Below are 15143 nucleotides of genomic sequence, written 5' to 3' on the forward strand. Positions count from 1 at the left end.
ATTCTATTATAGTTTTCAAAACCAATTATTTGGTGGCACACTGGCAAAGGGGTTTGTACTGCTGGCAACACACAAGTACCAAGTAATCAATGCCAAATATGGCCTAAGTTTGATGCCCAGTTCAGGCTGGCCTGGATATATAAATATATATATTTATTTTCTTCTTCACATACTACACTTTAATCTTTCAATGGCTGTTTTTGACATAGTATACTATGACTTTTTTTGAAACTATACTTAGACTTTTTTTCAACATTCTATGCTTTGACTTTTGATGGCTTTTTTGACATGCCATTCTATTACGCTCTTCAACACTAACTGTTCGGTAGCATACTGGCAAAGTGGTTTGCGCTGCTGGCAACACCCAACTGCAGAGTCTGGCCCAGGTTCAATACCCAGTCCAGGCTGGCCTTCTTTGTGATATATTTTTCATATATTTTTTCAACACACTACACTTTAAACTTTCAATGGCTTTTTTTGATACTATACTATGACTTTTTTGTCACTTATTTTCGACATACTTTACTATGACTTTTTGTCACGTTTTACGATATGTTACAATATGACTTTAATCACTTTTGTGACGCACAATAACATGACTTTTTTCTCTACATACTTAAATTTCCCAATTATTTTCTACATACTTTACTATAAGGTTTTGTCACTTTTTTTGACATGCTAAACTATGACTTTGTCATTTTTTTTGCATGCTATACTATGACTTTCTCACTTTTTTGACACACAATAATATGACTTATTTTTACATGCTACAATTTAGCTTTTTCTTTTACATACTATACTATGACTTTTTGATGGCTTTTTTAGACATGCTATTCTATTATTGTTTTCAACACTGATTATTCTTTGGTACACTGGCAAAGTTGTTTGTGTTGCTGGAAACACACAAGTACCAACTGTTCAATGCCAAATATGGCCCAGGTTCAATACCCAATCCAGGATGGCCTGGTTCGTGATATATTTATATATTTTTTTAACATACTACATCTTTCAATGGCTTTTTTTTGACATAGTATACTATGACTTTTTTGTCACTTATTTTCGACATGCTATACTATGACTTTTTAATCTCTTTTTTGTCACACAATTATATGACTTATTTCTAAATACTACAATTTAAATTTTTTCGGCATACTATACCTTTAATTTTTTCGACATACACACTATGACGTTTTGATGGTTTTTTTGACATGCTATCCTATTACTATTTTCAACACCGATTCATTGGTAGCACACTGGCAAAGTGGTTTGCGCTGCTGGCAACATACAGCTGCCAAGGAAGGCCCAGGTTTAATACCAAGCCCAAGCTGGCCTCCCTTGTGATGTTTTTTTTCAACGTGCTACAGTTTAACCTTTCAATGGCTTTTTTCACCATAATATACTATGATTTTTTTCGATACTATACTATCACTTTTTTCTGACTTATTTTCAACATGCTATACTATGACTTTTTTGTCACTTTTTTTCGACATGCTATCCTGTCAAAAAAAGTGACAATAAGTTGTGGCAGAGTATGTCAAAAAAGTGATAACAGTCTGTGACTGTTATCACTTTTTTGACATACTCTGCCACAACTTATTGTCACTTTTTTTGACCTTTCAGGGATTTTTTGCAAAACTATATTATGACTTTTTGTCACTTTATTCCGACATACTCTACTATGATTTCTTTTTCACTTTTTTGACATACCATACTATGACTTTTTTGGATATACTATACGATGAATTGTTTTCCTACATATGATCCTATCACTTTTTTTTTATATACTATGACACTATGTCACTATGACTTTTTCAAATTACTATACCATGACTTTTTTTTATCACTTTTCAACATATATATTATACTATGACTTTTTAGACTTTTTTTTTTACATTCTATGCTATGACTTTATCACTTTTGGTGTTGGTGTTGCTAAAAAAATAAAAACATTGATTCACATATCACACAACTATTTATGAGGGTGTCCAAAAACTTAACTGTGTGACCATTAGCACAATTGGGGTTTAGTGCAGAAATGTTTTTTCAAACAAATAAAAACAACATTGGTTTACACATCATTTAACACATCACTATTACACATCTGGTAAGCAGTTTAACAAGGCAAGGCAAGGTTGCACGACTTTGGCTGCATTGAACACGTAATGTATGCGGACCGTTAGCGGAGTGTATGTTTTAACTGGCGACACCAGCTACGCACACACGGCCTGGGATTGTGTGAGTCACTTGTGAGAAGGAGAGCTTTTGCTTTAGGATTGTTGTTGTTTCTTCTTCAGCTTTTTGGAGCTGGCTCAGCACTGTCAAGATGTCAACTTACTGTCAGCTGTTATCAAAGGACGCAGGTGAGGGGAAACAAGAAATAAAAACAGAAACTCTCAAAAGGAAACTGCCAATGCACTCATTCTCAGTCATTAAGTTCTTAACTGTTTATCGGTAGTTCAATGTAAAAGAATTAATGGCAGGGGAAACACTGCATTCTATGACTTTTTAATCACTTTTTTGACATGCTATACCATGATTTGTTTCAACATACTACATCATGACACTTTTTTACACATACTACTACGACTACTATGATTATTTTATTAGACATTATACTATGACTTTGTTCACCTCCACTATAAAGTGATGCAGGAAACCCTGGTGTAGTGTCTCTGCATGTCTTACTGTGAAATGAGAATCCCGACCAGTCCTGCATGGCCACAGGTAGCAGCTGCGTGCAGAGGCGTCCACAGCTCGTTGTCCTGAGCGTTGACGCTGGCTCCTCGGTCCAGCAAGATCTTCACCATCTCTTCATAATTATCTATACAACACTGTAGTCAAAGAGAGGGGGAGGGGGAGATGTGGAAAAGAAGACATGTGTTTAACTGTTGATACTGTATTATTTGGTAATACCCTAGATTGAGTTGGATGAAGGAAGAAATGTAACACGATGGGGGGAAAAAAGGGAACAAAAAAGAAAACAATAAAGAGGAGAGAAATTATATTCAGTGAACATGAGGCAAGAAGGCAGAACAGAACGTTAAATGCTGGCTGAAAAAAAGCTCTACATTTCTAATATAGAATCTAATTCAAACAGTAAGTACTCAGCAGTGCTGCATTGATGCTGCATGCTTCAGCACTAATCAATGCAGAAAAGGATTAAAAGGAGACTCATTTGTCATTAGAGCACAGACAAACAAGAAGTCTCTTACTGTACCAAGTCAAACAGTATCTCTACAAAAGTCACTGAAATGCATATTGCAGAGTGAAAAAACTAAAAACACATTAAACCATTTTGGACACAGTCATTGTAGCACCCATAACTCACAACCATCCACAGAGAGACTACGACAGAAAGGGACAGAACGTATTTTTTCTTGTTAACTTGGGTGGGATTTTAGGGTGGGGAGGAAGGAGAATTTTTCTATTTAAACCCTTGTCCAATATAGCTGCTGTCAGCAACAGCAGTTTTTTCCATCAGAGCTAATTGGTGTGTGTGTGTGAGTGTGAGTGTGAGTGTGAGTGTGTGTGTGTGTGTGTGTGTGTGTGTGTGTGTGTGTGTGTGTGTGTGGCAGTGCTAAGCCACTGACGAGCGAGAAAACAAAGGAGAAATACAATGGAGCGAGGAGGACAGTGCAAGAAGCAGCTATGAAGTCAAATCATGTGATTCTCACAGCAGGAGGGTCAGCTTCAATCAGAAAAATGAAGGATTCAAAGCTAGTGTTGTTTGGCATTTCAGCAGGAGCCAATGTTATTATTTGTGCTGGTAAAGTTCTGGGTTTGAACCTGATCTATCAAATCTAATGTTGGAACCCAGAGAAGAAGAAAAGTTTTTTTGGGTGTGTGTTTGTGTTTTTTTCAACCAAAGAGCACTTTCTCTTTTATGAGAAGCCATAAAATGAAAACGAGACGAGATTAACCCCTTAATTCTACCCACTGAAAGATTTAAACAAAGACAGAAAAACAGGGGGGGGAGACTGTTGAAAATAATTAAATAAATCCATCCATAGTATAAACCAATTATCCTGCTAAGGGTTCTGGGAAGCAGCAGCCTATCCCAGCATGCATTAAAAATAGGCGAGGTACACAGGGATAACACCCTATTAAGTAACCTCTGTCATCTTACAGCATTAACATCAACAAGTCTCTGCCACAGCTACAACTGACTTAGAAAGGAAGTCCCAAAAGGTTTAGGTCCCAGGAAAACTTTGAGTAATAAAAAACAAAATGTCACACACAAATTAACACTTACTCTTATTTTATTTTGACTTAATCTTGATTTATATTGCTAAAATGGAAGGCAGCAAGGTTCATTTCTAAAACAGAGAGAACAAGCTGGAAGTTAGATACCAACAACATCAGCATCTGGCCAAGTAGCAGCCAAACTCAGTATTACTATTAATGAGTTACAGACATTAATGATAATATGTCAAGGCCTTAAGCAGAAATGTCTGACATGAAAAAATAAAGTGACATGTAAGAATTAAGGGATAACATGATCCACAAATATAAAATTAAAAAGAAGAGGGGTTGAAAATTGTATTTGCAATAAAAACGAATAAAAACATTGTTAAAACAACAAATTATAAAGCAAGATACTCTTGTAGTTGTACTGCTGAGCCAAAGTCTAGCTGTTTTCAGAAATGAAATAATTAACCTTTACATTAATCGGACAGCATTGGGCTCAGATTAGTGCAGTGTTGAAAGTGTTACAGAAAAGTTACTTGTTGCAACTTGATAAGTTGTCCAGATTTTAGCATTGAGCGCAGACGGTGCAGTGTGGACGGCGACTGTACGCGGAGGGACTGATCGCTGAGTCGCACACCTCCAACACTGTGTCACAATGCGGACTCGGTCGCATAGGCCGTGTTGCAATTCCTGGCTACAGGAGAGAAGAAGTGCATTCTTTGAGCCGCTCTGACCAAACTCAGTATGAAAGACCAGATGGTTTTCTGCAACCATGTGCGTCGTCCGCAAGAAGCATGAAAAAGCTTTAAGGTGACAAGAGTGCTTGTCCACACTTGGCACTAACATATCAAATGTGTTTGGCATTCAATGCTTGCAAGGAGCTTCCGACTGTTTTCATTCCTGCTAGGTAGCCGCGTTCACTTTGAAAACCCAATTAATTTAGAGATGCTGTTACACATCTGATAAACTTATTTAAAAAGCTTTATTTAAAAAATAACTTTTCACCGTTTACACTCCGCCTTTAAATATTCCTCCACACTGCACAATGCTCACCAAAGAAATCTTGTTGGGGTGTGTAAATCCAGTTGTTTTTTCCTTTTTCATGGGTTTACATGATGAGGATGAGCGATGCAATCTCTAGAGGTTTCTAGTGTCTGAGATTAGAAGCGAGAGCAAGTCACGTGATACAGAAAGGTACAAACATGAATATAAAGCAACAGGGTGGAAATGCTATGAAAGAGAAGGGGAGGTTAGAAAACAGCCTAAATTCACATTGGAAAATGTAAAAGCAGACATTCTTATTAGCACCATTAGACAATGGGCTAAAGGCAGCAGTAACACACAAATATATAAAAAATGAATGGGTCAAAAATTGACTAACCATATTAAGACAACAGAACATTACAAAGTAATTAACTCTATAAGCAAATAGTAAATGTTGCTTTCCTGTAATCCAGTCAACAAGTAATATGCACAGAAGCTGTTTTGTGACGAGGCAACCAGATGTAACTTTTAAATGATTAAATGGATGAGACGCCACCTTTAGTACCACATACTTCCCTGCCGGCCTCGCTCACCTTTACTTCATTTCTGTCTCTGTCTGTCTATCGTCTAAAAAATATCTTTATCGGAATTCTTAAACAACAATAAAAAAAACACATAAAGGAGAAAATGAGTTGAGTGCATTCTCTGGAGTTTTGTAACTTAAACTGCCAAGACTACTTAGATAAGGCAGCTCTGACAGGAGTGTGGGGGAAATACACATAAATTAAATGCAACACAAGAGAGGAAATTAAATCACTTCACAGATGCAGAGGACAGATAGCAGGAAAGCAGATAAGGTGAAATAGATGCATAGAAAAAAGAAAGTCTGACTGATTGGAAACGCTACTGGCTGACAAACATCCTGTGAGTAACGCTCCAGTCACGGTGAAAAGTAGATAGTAAGATTACTGCTTTTTCACAGACAGTCGAAAAGATTAACATGAGATTTATTTCTGCATTTTCTCCTGAGATGGTTTAATTTTTTTAACTCTAACTGACCACTAAAAGCCAATCCGTATTTGGCTACAGAGACACTGTTTCAGTGAAGTTTCCTGAAGCAGTGGAAAGTCTGAGCTGCCGATCATTTTAGTGTGTAGAAGTAGAAAACAGCAGAAATGCTCCTGGCAATATGTGGCCTGGTTACACACCCTAAGATATGTTTTTTTCCACAATTCTAATAATTATAGAGTAGTTTTCATTGACAGATACTTCCCTGTTGTGAAAAAACAACCAAGCCAATCAGACCTTTGCTGGCAGGATTAAGAATGTGGAGCCTTACTTGGTTTGGTATCACCAGTTAGTTTCAGTGGCTAATATTAGGAAACTTAGATACTAACTGGCATTAGTTGAGAAGGACAAAGAGCTACAGGATACTAAAAGCAATCAGGCAGCATGAAAAGAAAACGAAAGGCATGAGGCAGTAGAGCATGAACATCCTAGTCCCAGTCACAGAGCACAGGATGAGGTCACTTTGAGGTTTATCTTTTTTCTAAATCTTTTCTTTAGCAATCTGCAGAATGGTGTGAATGGTTCATGTGCAACCCAGTCACAGCTTTAAATTCAGTTGAACCTCGTGTGAGAGACACAGCTTTAAATTCAGTTGAACCTAGGCGCGAGACAGATTGAGCACGGTTTACGAGACCTTCTTCTGAGTTCCCAAAAGCAAAAGTGGTACTGGTTTCTTTTTTCAACTACTTCCGGTGTCAATGACGTTAAAGGGGCAGCAGAGACAACAGTTTTAAGGCAAAAGACAAAAGAGCACCATGTGTGTGGCCATGTATATATGAAGGCATTTTCTTCCTCTTTTTACAGAGAGATAGTAATTCAGAGAGCAAGTTGTGGGTCTGGTAATTGGCAAGCTTGCAGATATGATTCAGGGGGAATGGACACTTTCATAAGACTCTTAAGAAACATACAAGCTTGTCAAAGACATCTGATGCACTGATGGATTACCTTGTATTTAAAGCTCCAGCCTGCAACAGTGGCATGACAGATGTCGTAAAAAAGATCCAAGAGATATCAACCTACACACCAGCCAACAATTAGGCTAATCTCCTAACCTCCTTCTGAATAAACCCCCATACTTCAGCCCACCTGCTAGCTGACTAAACTAATCTCTTAGCTTTTTAATCTAGGAACTACTCACTCCACCAAAGCCTAGCCAACTCCTGTAGATCCTGACAGCCTCCCCTCTTCTTGTTTTGGCAACAAGACAATGAGGCAAGTGAGAAAATAATGTGCCTTTCATGAAATGTATTCACACAAGAAGGCTTGGATAAAGGCTCAGATTATGTGGCTGGAAAACAACAGCAACAGTCTCGGCAATCAGCAATCAGTGGGCGGAGAGGACTGGGGTCTGTGTTGAGGAGCGAAATGTCAAGGAAATAAGGCTGAGACTGTGACTGACATTCTGTCTGGGCTAGCACCATGAGAGCCATGGTTGACAGAGTCGGCATTGAAACTGAAATAGTGAGCAGCTAAGTGAGCAAGACCGGGACCAGGTGGCAGCAGGACGCCAAAGGATAAAAGGGCTTAAAATTTGCTGATAGGGCTAATGCAAATCATGACAAGGAAAGGGGGTCTTGTGTGCAGAAACGTACAATGTTTAGAATATTAACATGGTTCTAAAAGGCTAGCAGGTCTGAGTTACAGGTCCTCAAAGGCTGCAGTAATGAAGAGCTGAATGACTGATGAACCGTCTGGGACCACACAGGGTTGCGGTCTTCTCCTCTCAAATCCTGCAGATGATCATTACAGCACAAGTTAAAAGCCTGTCTCCTTCATCTCTATACCCGTCTCTGTCATCACGGCATAAATATTTAAGGGGTAAAACCAGTGAAATAAGATGTTTTTAAATGTGATTTCAGCCGTCTGTTGATTTTCTGGGTCATCGTGCCCACTCAGCAACACCAATGTTCTGAAGCGAAACACCAGAACGCAGAGCCAGATAGCCAATGACTCAACTAAATGACAACATGAGTCGGATCTGTGCAACGATAACATCTCCCTCCACCTTAAAGGGTGTTCAGACCAAAAAATGGCAGTGTTTTAAAAAAAACAAATAGGTCTGTATTGGTGTGGGAGTGTTACTACCGATACAGGTAAGGAAAGAGAAAGATGGTCAAGAAAGCGATACTCTCCTAGATGTTTATACTCCCCGAGTCGTGAATCACTTTGCATTGGGCCTCACAGCAGAGGATAGCCATGCCAACCCATGCTGTTGTGGCCATAACTGATAGCAAAGCCAGCCAGTGCCAACACCTAACAACCCCCCTTTAAACCAAAGGAATGTGTTGCCCTAAACTGATTGGCTCCCAAGGTGTGTCTGGGTTGGCAGGTAGAGAGGAAGAACTGGTTTTAAAAGTCAATATGTTGTAGCATGTAAGTGGATATCTGTGCTTTGCTAATCTGTTTCATTGAGCATACTTTAAGAAGTCAGCCATGTTTTACCTTTCATGGATCGCTTATAGCTGCAACTGAGCCGTGTGTGTGTGTGTGTGTGTGTGTGTGTGTGTTTGTGTGTGTGCTGACAAACCAACCCGCCATTTGTCCTTCAACCTAGTTTTTGTTGGCACTAGTTGGCCTCTATCCGTAAGAAGAAAAACAGAAATAAGGAAAGTAAGCAAACATCTAAAGTCAAGAGGGCACACACAGAAGTAGGGTTGGGCAATATGGACCAAAATCATCATATCAAAATCATACAGCTGTATTTTGGGGCTAAATGTGATCAACTAAAATACAGACAGGGTTTTCTGCCCTCTTTTCAAATTTACAGTTGAAATATGTACTTTTTTGCTTTTTTCTGTTTGGGACCCCCAACACAGTGGTTTCATTGAAATGAAAAATGGAGGATGTGTTTTTGCTTCAGTACTAATGATGGCCTGAACATGGTGTTACACACATTCATACAAACACACACATGAATAACCTTTTCACTAAACAAAAGCTCTCCATTTATCCTTCAGATCATCCCAATGCAATCCAGCCAGCTAACTGTGTAAAATGATACATTCTCTATCAGAAATGAAGCTGTCAAGGTGCTTTCACAAAGCAGTATATCTAGAAGTGTGTGCATGCAGGCTTGTGTATGTGCGTGCATGTGTGTGTGTGTGTGTGTGTGTGTGTGTGTGTGTTCTGTCACATCAGTTCCCCTGAAAGTAATTTATTGATTAATGTGTCATACCAGTGAGGTTGAGACCAATCCTAGGTAGGTATGACATTTCATTTAGAGAAACATCAAAACCACTTCCCTTTATTTTTCTCACCCTGTGTCATATGGGGTGTGTTAGTGTGTGTGTGTGTGTGTGTGTGTGTGTGAATTACCTATGTGTGTATCTATCTGTAATGTGTCCCCATTTGCTTAGGTGTGAATGGTGGTATTTTTTCATATTGTAGCAGTAGTGAAAAGGTCTCATCTTGAAGACAGTGTGCAGGCTGACCCATCCAAATAGCAGATTATCTGGTACAAACACACACATTGAAAGCCAAAAGGTCAATATGATCTCACAGCAGCCAACGCTTTAAAAACACCAGCCACAACGGTAATGACTGATGGACTTCAATTTTCTTTTCCCCTTGTTCATTTTGCTGCCTCCCAGCAGGTGCCAGAGCACTAGGCTTCGAGCAGCCGAGAGGGAAAGAGAGACGATTGTGTTAGCTGAGGCAGAGCGAAAAGAGGGGACATTAACTGTCAGAGGTGTATAGCACAACTTTGAAGAGAGAGAAAGGTGAGGGGCCAGGAAAGGGTGAAAAGCAGAAAAGAAATTGAGGTAATAAATGAGCATAACATCCTCCTGAAATGCTTTAAGAAGCCATCCTTCCGCGCCATCTCCTTGTCTGCCCATGAAGACATTGTCCAGAACTCAATGTTGGTTTATTTTACAAAAATAAGATTCTGAGTTTACCCTCTCGAGTGAGTGACATTTCAGTGTACGAGGCGCGAACAAAATGGTTTTTTGCTTGTTTGTGTGTTCAGGTTGGGCTTTTTACCCCAGCGTCTCCATCCTGTAGCAGGTTAACCAGCAAGGTGAGCATTGCAGCGTCTTTATGGAAATCCTTCTGTTTGAGTAATCCATCCTTTCTGGCCGGTTTGGTAAGAAGAATTGTGTTCAGTTCAACTCAAAGAACTGATTAGTGGAGGGTTATTTGATGCATTTGCTCGTCAGACATGTTTTGAAAAAGATCTTTGTTTATGCCGAATTTTGCAATAAGATTTATTATGTAAGTCAAGATCTAGACAGCTTTGTGCAGCGGCTGTATTTAGACGTCCACGTGAAGTCTGACTATTAGTTTGAACTAAGACCAGGCTTTTGTGAAACTCTTAGACTTTGTTGTTTCACACCTGGAGTCTAATAAATGTTTGTACACATCTGAACTGTGGTGACAGGAACTGGCTATAAGTCAGAGGAATGAAGTAAAACTTTTCAAATCAAAAGACTGAGAGGCTGATTTTTGATTAGATGAGTCATATAATGGTCCATTATTTACAAAAACTGAGCAGTTTTGAGTGATAAGTGCTTTGATGCATTTATTTGGATGATGTGGAAGTTTTAATTAACACGCCAGTAATGGCAGCAGTGGAAATGGGCCTGATCCCCACTATCAATTTACTGCATCAAAATGGACTAATTTCCCCAATACTGAACTAATTTCCTCAATAATAAAACTTATTTCTCTATTCACTCTATTCTCTATATATACACTCTATTCTGCACACGGCTCTTATAAATCATACTGCTACACATTAATAACACCAGGAAATTATTTAAATATATTTAAACAGAGACTGAGATCGTAATGGTAAAGTTGGACTTGATCAATAAAAGTTTGAGTCCTCATGTTTTACGTGGAATGTTTGACAACAACAGATTGTCAACAGAAACTCAATTTATTTTATTTTTATATCAAACTGCATTACTTTTATTACCCTTTGCCCATTGGAAGCCATACGCTCCGTTCACTTTGTGATTATCAATAAGTGTCTGTGATATATTGATATGTCTATAATGTAAGTACATTAAAGCCTGATTTATAAAGTATAAGTTGGGTACTATAAGGTATCCTAAAATGTTTTTTTCAGTCGTGTTTTCTGTTAATTTGTGTTGGCATAAGGACAGAAGAACAACATTACCTGTACAGAGCCCATTAACCTGTCATAAGTAGACACTGATAGCTACCTACCATTAAACTAACAATCTAAATACTTTACATCGTTTTTTAATTTCAATTTGAGGTAAGATGCCATTAGTGCCACAGTTTTAGAGAAATCAAACCGAGAGAAAGACCAAGGGTAGAGAGAGACAAGCAGGTAGAGACAGAGTCGGCCATTCTTACCTGATGCAGGGCGGTGAGGCCGTCTTCATTGCAGAGGTCTGGACTAACATTGTTCTTCAGCAGGTAGCGCACTGGTGGACAAGAGATGGAAAAACACATAAGCAAAGGTAGAAGTTTAAATTACTTGAAAATATTTCTATTTTGCATACAGTATTTCCTTTAGCTGGCTTAATCTCTCAAAATAAATTATCAGCCCTACCAGGATTTTACCCAACTGACCTTGGAAATATGGATGAATAATTTTTCTATGTAATGATGCTTGGGATTACACCGTTTGTCTGCCTCAGATTTTCAACCAGAGATAGAAAGTAACGAAGTGCAAATACTTTGTTACTGTACTCAAGTAGATTTTTTTGATATTTTACTTTACTTACTACTTTACTTACTTTACCATTAATTTTTGTGGCAAGTTTTTACTTTTACTCCTTACATTTTGACACGAATATCGGTACTTTCTGCTCATACATTTTACCTAAATTGACTCGTTCCTTTAATTTTGTACAAAAGGTTGTCTATCAGGTGTGACTGTAAGGTTGGACTTGAGTACGGGAAGTGAGTACTTTTGCCATCTCTGGTCCCAACAGATAAACCCTCTGCACAGACACTAATTTACAAAATATCAGCTATTACAGTCCACACACTGGACAGCTGCCTGCCTGCTAATACTGCTAAACCTGCTGGCATGAGCAGGAAGCGGGAATGGCACACACAGGGCTCTTCTGCACGTCAATATTATCCTCTCTTTTTGCCAGTTCTGCAATGTGCCTTTATTTCAGCGAAGACAAAATGTTTTAAAACAGAGCAAGTGCAGTAATCAGGTTATGACGCTGAAAAAGAGATGAGAGGGATTTGGGATGATAATGATCACATCTGTCCCTTTGACTGCCAGAAAAACAGTCACATACACATGAAGTAGATACGTGTATGTGCACATAAAACACAAGGTCAGAGGGTTATGCACACCGTAGAGGCTGGAGAAACACGCAATAACATGTAGTACAGTAATACACACATAAATATAGGCGTGGGTATGATTTATGAAAGGGAGTGGGTTGTCACCTTGGTCCTCTGAGTACTGACATAGTCTTCTTTTTTTTTACTATTTTCTGACATTATATAGACCAACCAATCAATCAAGAACGTAATCAACAGATTAACAAAAAGTCAGTCAACTACCAGTGCCCTACTGTGTAGCTAAAGCAGAACGGCCACCTGTGTTTTGATGCCCACATGCCATAAGAAAATATGTGTGAGTCGGCGGTTACAGGCCAGGATAGGTTTCAATAGAAGCACATCTGTAACGTCAAACACACTGGAGACAGCCGACGGAAAAATGTGGCTGATTTTGTGAGCTGGACAGTAAGAGGACACTGTTTAGAGAGATTTTGGTGAGTAAATCAAACGTAGCCCTTGTAAGCCCTTTTATAAAATGCAGAAATGGGTGGTGGTCCATGCAAGCTAATATAAAGTGTGTGTGTGTGGGTGTGTGTGTGTGTGTGAAATAAGTATTTGACCTCAATCCAAATTATCCGGGTAATAAAACGGGTATTCCAGCATGACAACAACCCAAAACACACAGCCAAGGCAACAAAGGAGTGGCTCAAGAAGAAGCACATTAAGGTCCTGCAGCCTAGCCAGTCTCCAGACCCTAATCCAATAGAAAATCTGTGGAGAAAGCTGAAGGTTCAAGTTCCCAAACGTCACCCTCAAAACGTTTATGACTTGGAGAAGATCTGCAAAGAGGAGTGGGACAAAATCCCTCCCGAGATGTGTGCAAACCTGGTGGTCAACTACAAGAAACGTCTGACCTCTGTGATTGCCAACAAGGGTTTTGGCACCAAGTACTAAGTCATGTATTGCAGAGGGGTCAAATACATATTTCCCTCATTAGAATACAAATCAATGTGTAACATTTTTGACATGCGTTTTTCTGGATCGTTTGTTGATATTCTCTTTCACTGTTCAAATGAATCTACCATTAAAATTATAGACTGATCATTTCTTTGTCAGTGGGCAAATGTACAAAATCACCAGGGGATCAAATACTTTTTCCCCTCAATGTATATGATTATGTGATTAATTGATTGATTGTCATGATTATTATGTGGCAGCAAATTAAGACAAAGGAGGTTAATTCTCTAAAACAGGTAGGTTATGAAAACAAGATGTACAGTATATAAATGAAAACAAGATGTACTGTATATAAATGAAAATTGACCAGTTGACAGGTCAGTATTTATGCACAGTTGCTGTGTTGCTGGGAGTTAAATGTTAGTGCTGTCTGACGATAATGGCAACTGGTCATTATTGAAACACAAAATGTGGCAGAGGGAGTGCTTTTTCTACAGTAAAATAGATTGATGGAAGTGCAGCCATCCCCAGCCTAACTCCATTATCCCACTTCCTGAATCCTGCAGCTATTAGACCTCAATTAGGCTTCTGATAAGCATTGCTGTCAACATCTAACAGCGATATTTGTCTTCACCAGAACATTTTCAGTATTATCCCAACCATGTACACAGAGGCTCAGCAGTACACCTATCCAAAACCAGCTGCCTTTAAAAACAACAAGAAAAAGCAAACAAAATGAGCTGCCGCAGTTGGTCATGCACTCCTCTAAGCGGGGGAAAAAAAAGTGAAATATTACAGTGAGTTCTAAGAAAATTGGACCCAAGGTTATAGAGTGCTAGCTCAGTCTGACTGCATCCCATAATGTCACAAACCATCTCGGCTTCCTCTGTGTACAAGTGCCATGTTGTACATGAACAGTGTACAACCTGGAATGTAAACAAATCATCTCAGAGGAACTACTGAAACAACATAACGTTTGGGGCCAACATTACCTGCATCATCTGTGATTTTCTAGTAATTTCAACCTGAGTAGTTTCTCTTTTTTTCTAACGGGACTCTCTAAATGTCGTGTCTGCCTAGGGAGATTATAATTGGATACAAATTGGCTTGAAAACATTTTTGCATTTAAATAAAACCATGCAGGATGCATCAAGCAAAAGGTTTCCCAAAAATAATTTCCTTTTGCCCAGAGAAGGCCCAAAAGGAAAGTCATTTTGCGACTTAATAAGAGGCTGTAGTATATAGATTTATTTATATCATAAATATATGAAAAGCCTGAATCAGCATACATAAGGTACTGCACTGTGAGGTACTCCAACATGAGTTTCTTTATCAAATCAAGCTCCATTAAAAAAGGTTTATATTACATGGGCAGCTTTTTGAATTAAAGTATTTGAAATTTGAAGCTTAATATTTACATTGTGGATGAAACAACCAGGTGAAAATAAATGTGGCCACATAAAGTGTGAGTAGGTAATTTATAACAGTCATGACATCAGTCCTCTGCTTGTTACATAGCACTATAGCTGAAGACACAGACACTGGATCAAGGTCCTATAGTGGTTCTCAAACTTTTTCAAGTATCAAGGACCCCTACACTGCAAATAATACAAAAGACCCGTATCTGATAGGACTTTGTCCCAGGGTTTTATTACAGAAAGTGAATACAACCCAAGAGCAAAGTAGTCATAGTTTTACTTTTTATGATCAAATATGTTTTATGATAG

At 38.7% G+C, this 15143-nt stretch overlaps 1 protein-coding gene across 3 annotated transcripts in view; it reads right to left on the reverse strand.

Annotated features, from left to right (window-relative positions):
* The window catches only part of ppp1r16b (protein phosphatase 1, regulatory subunit 16B), a 76900-nt gene that overhangs the window by 13874 nt on the left and 47883 nt on the right, over positions 1 to 15143 (reverse strand). For all 3 annotated transcript variants that reach the window (XM_034869319.1, XM_034869320.1, XM_034869321.1), the window contains exons 3-4: positions 11566 to 11636; positions 2686 to 2831 (exon numbers count right to left, since the gene is read on the reverse strand). In XM_034869319.1, coding sequence (XP_034725210.1) covers positions 2686 to 2831; positions 11566 to 11636 — 217 coding nt within the window. The remainder of the gene's footprint in view (positions 1 to 2685; positions 2832 to 11565; positions 11637 to 15143) is intronic.

Source organism: Etheostoma cragini, chromosome 4 (assembly GCF_013103735.1).
Source record: "Etheostoma cragini isolate CJK2018 chromosome 4, CSU_Ecrag_1.0, whole genome shotgun sequence".
Taxonomy (NCBI): domain Eukaryota; kingdom Metazoa; phylum Chordata; class Actinopteri; order Perciformes; family Percidae; genus Etheostoma; species Etheostoma cragini.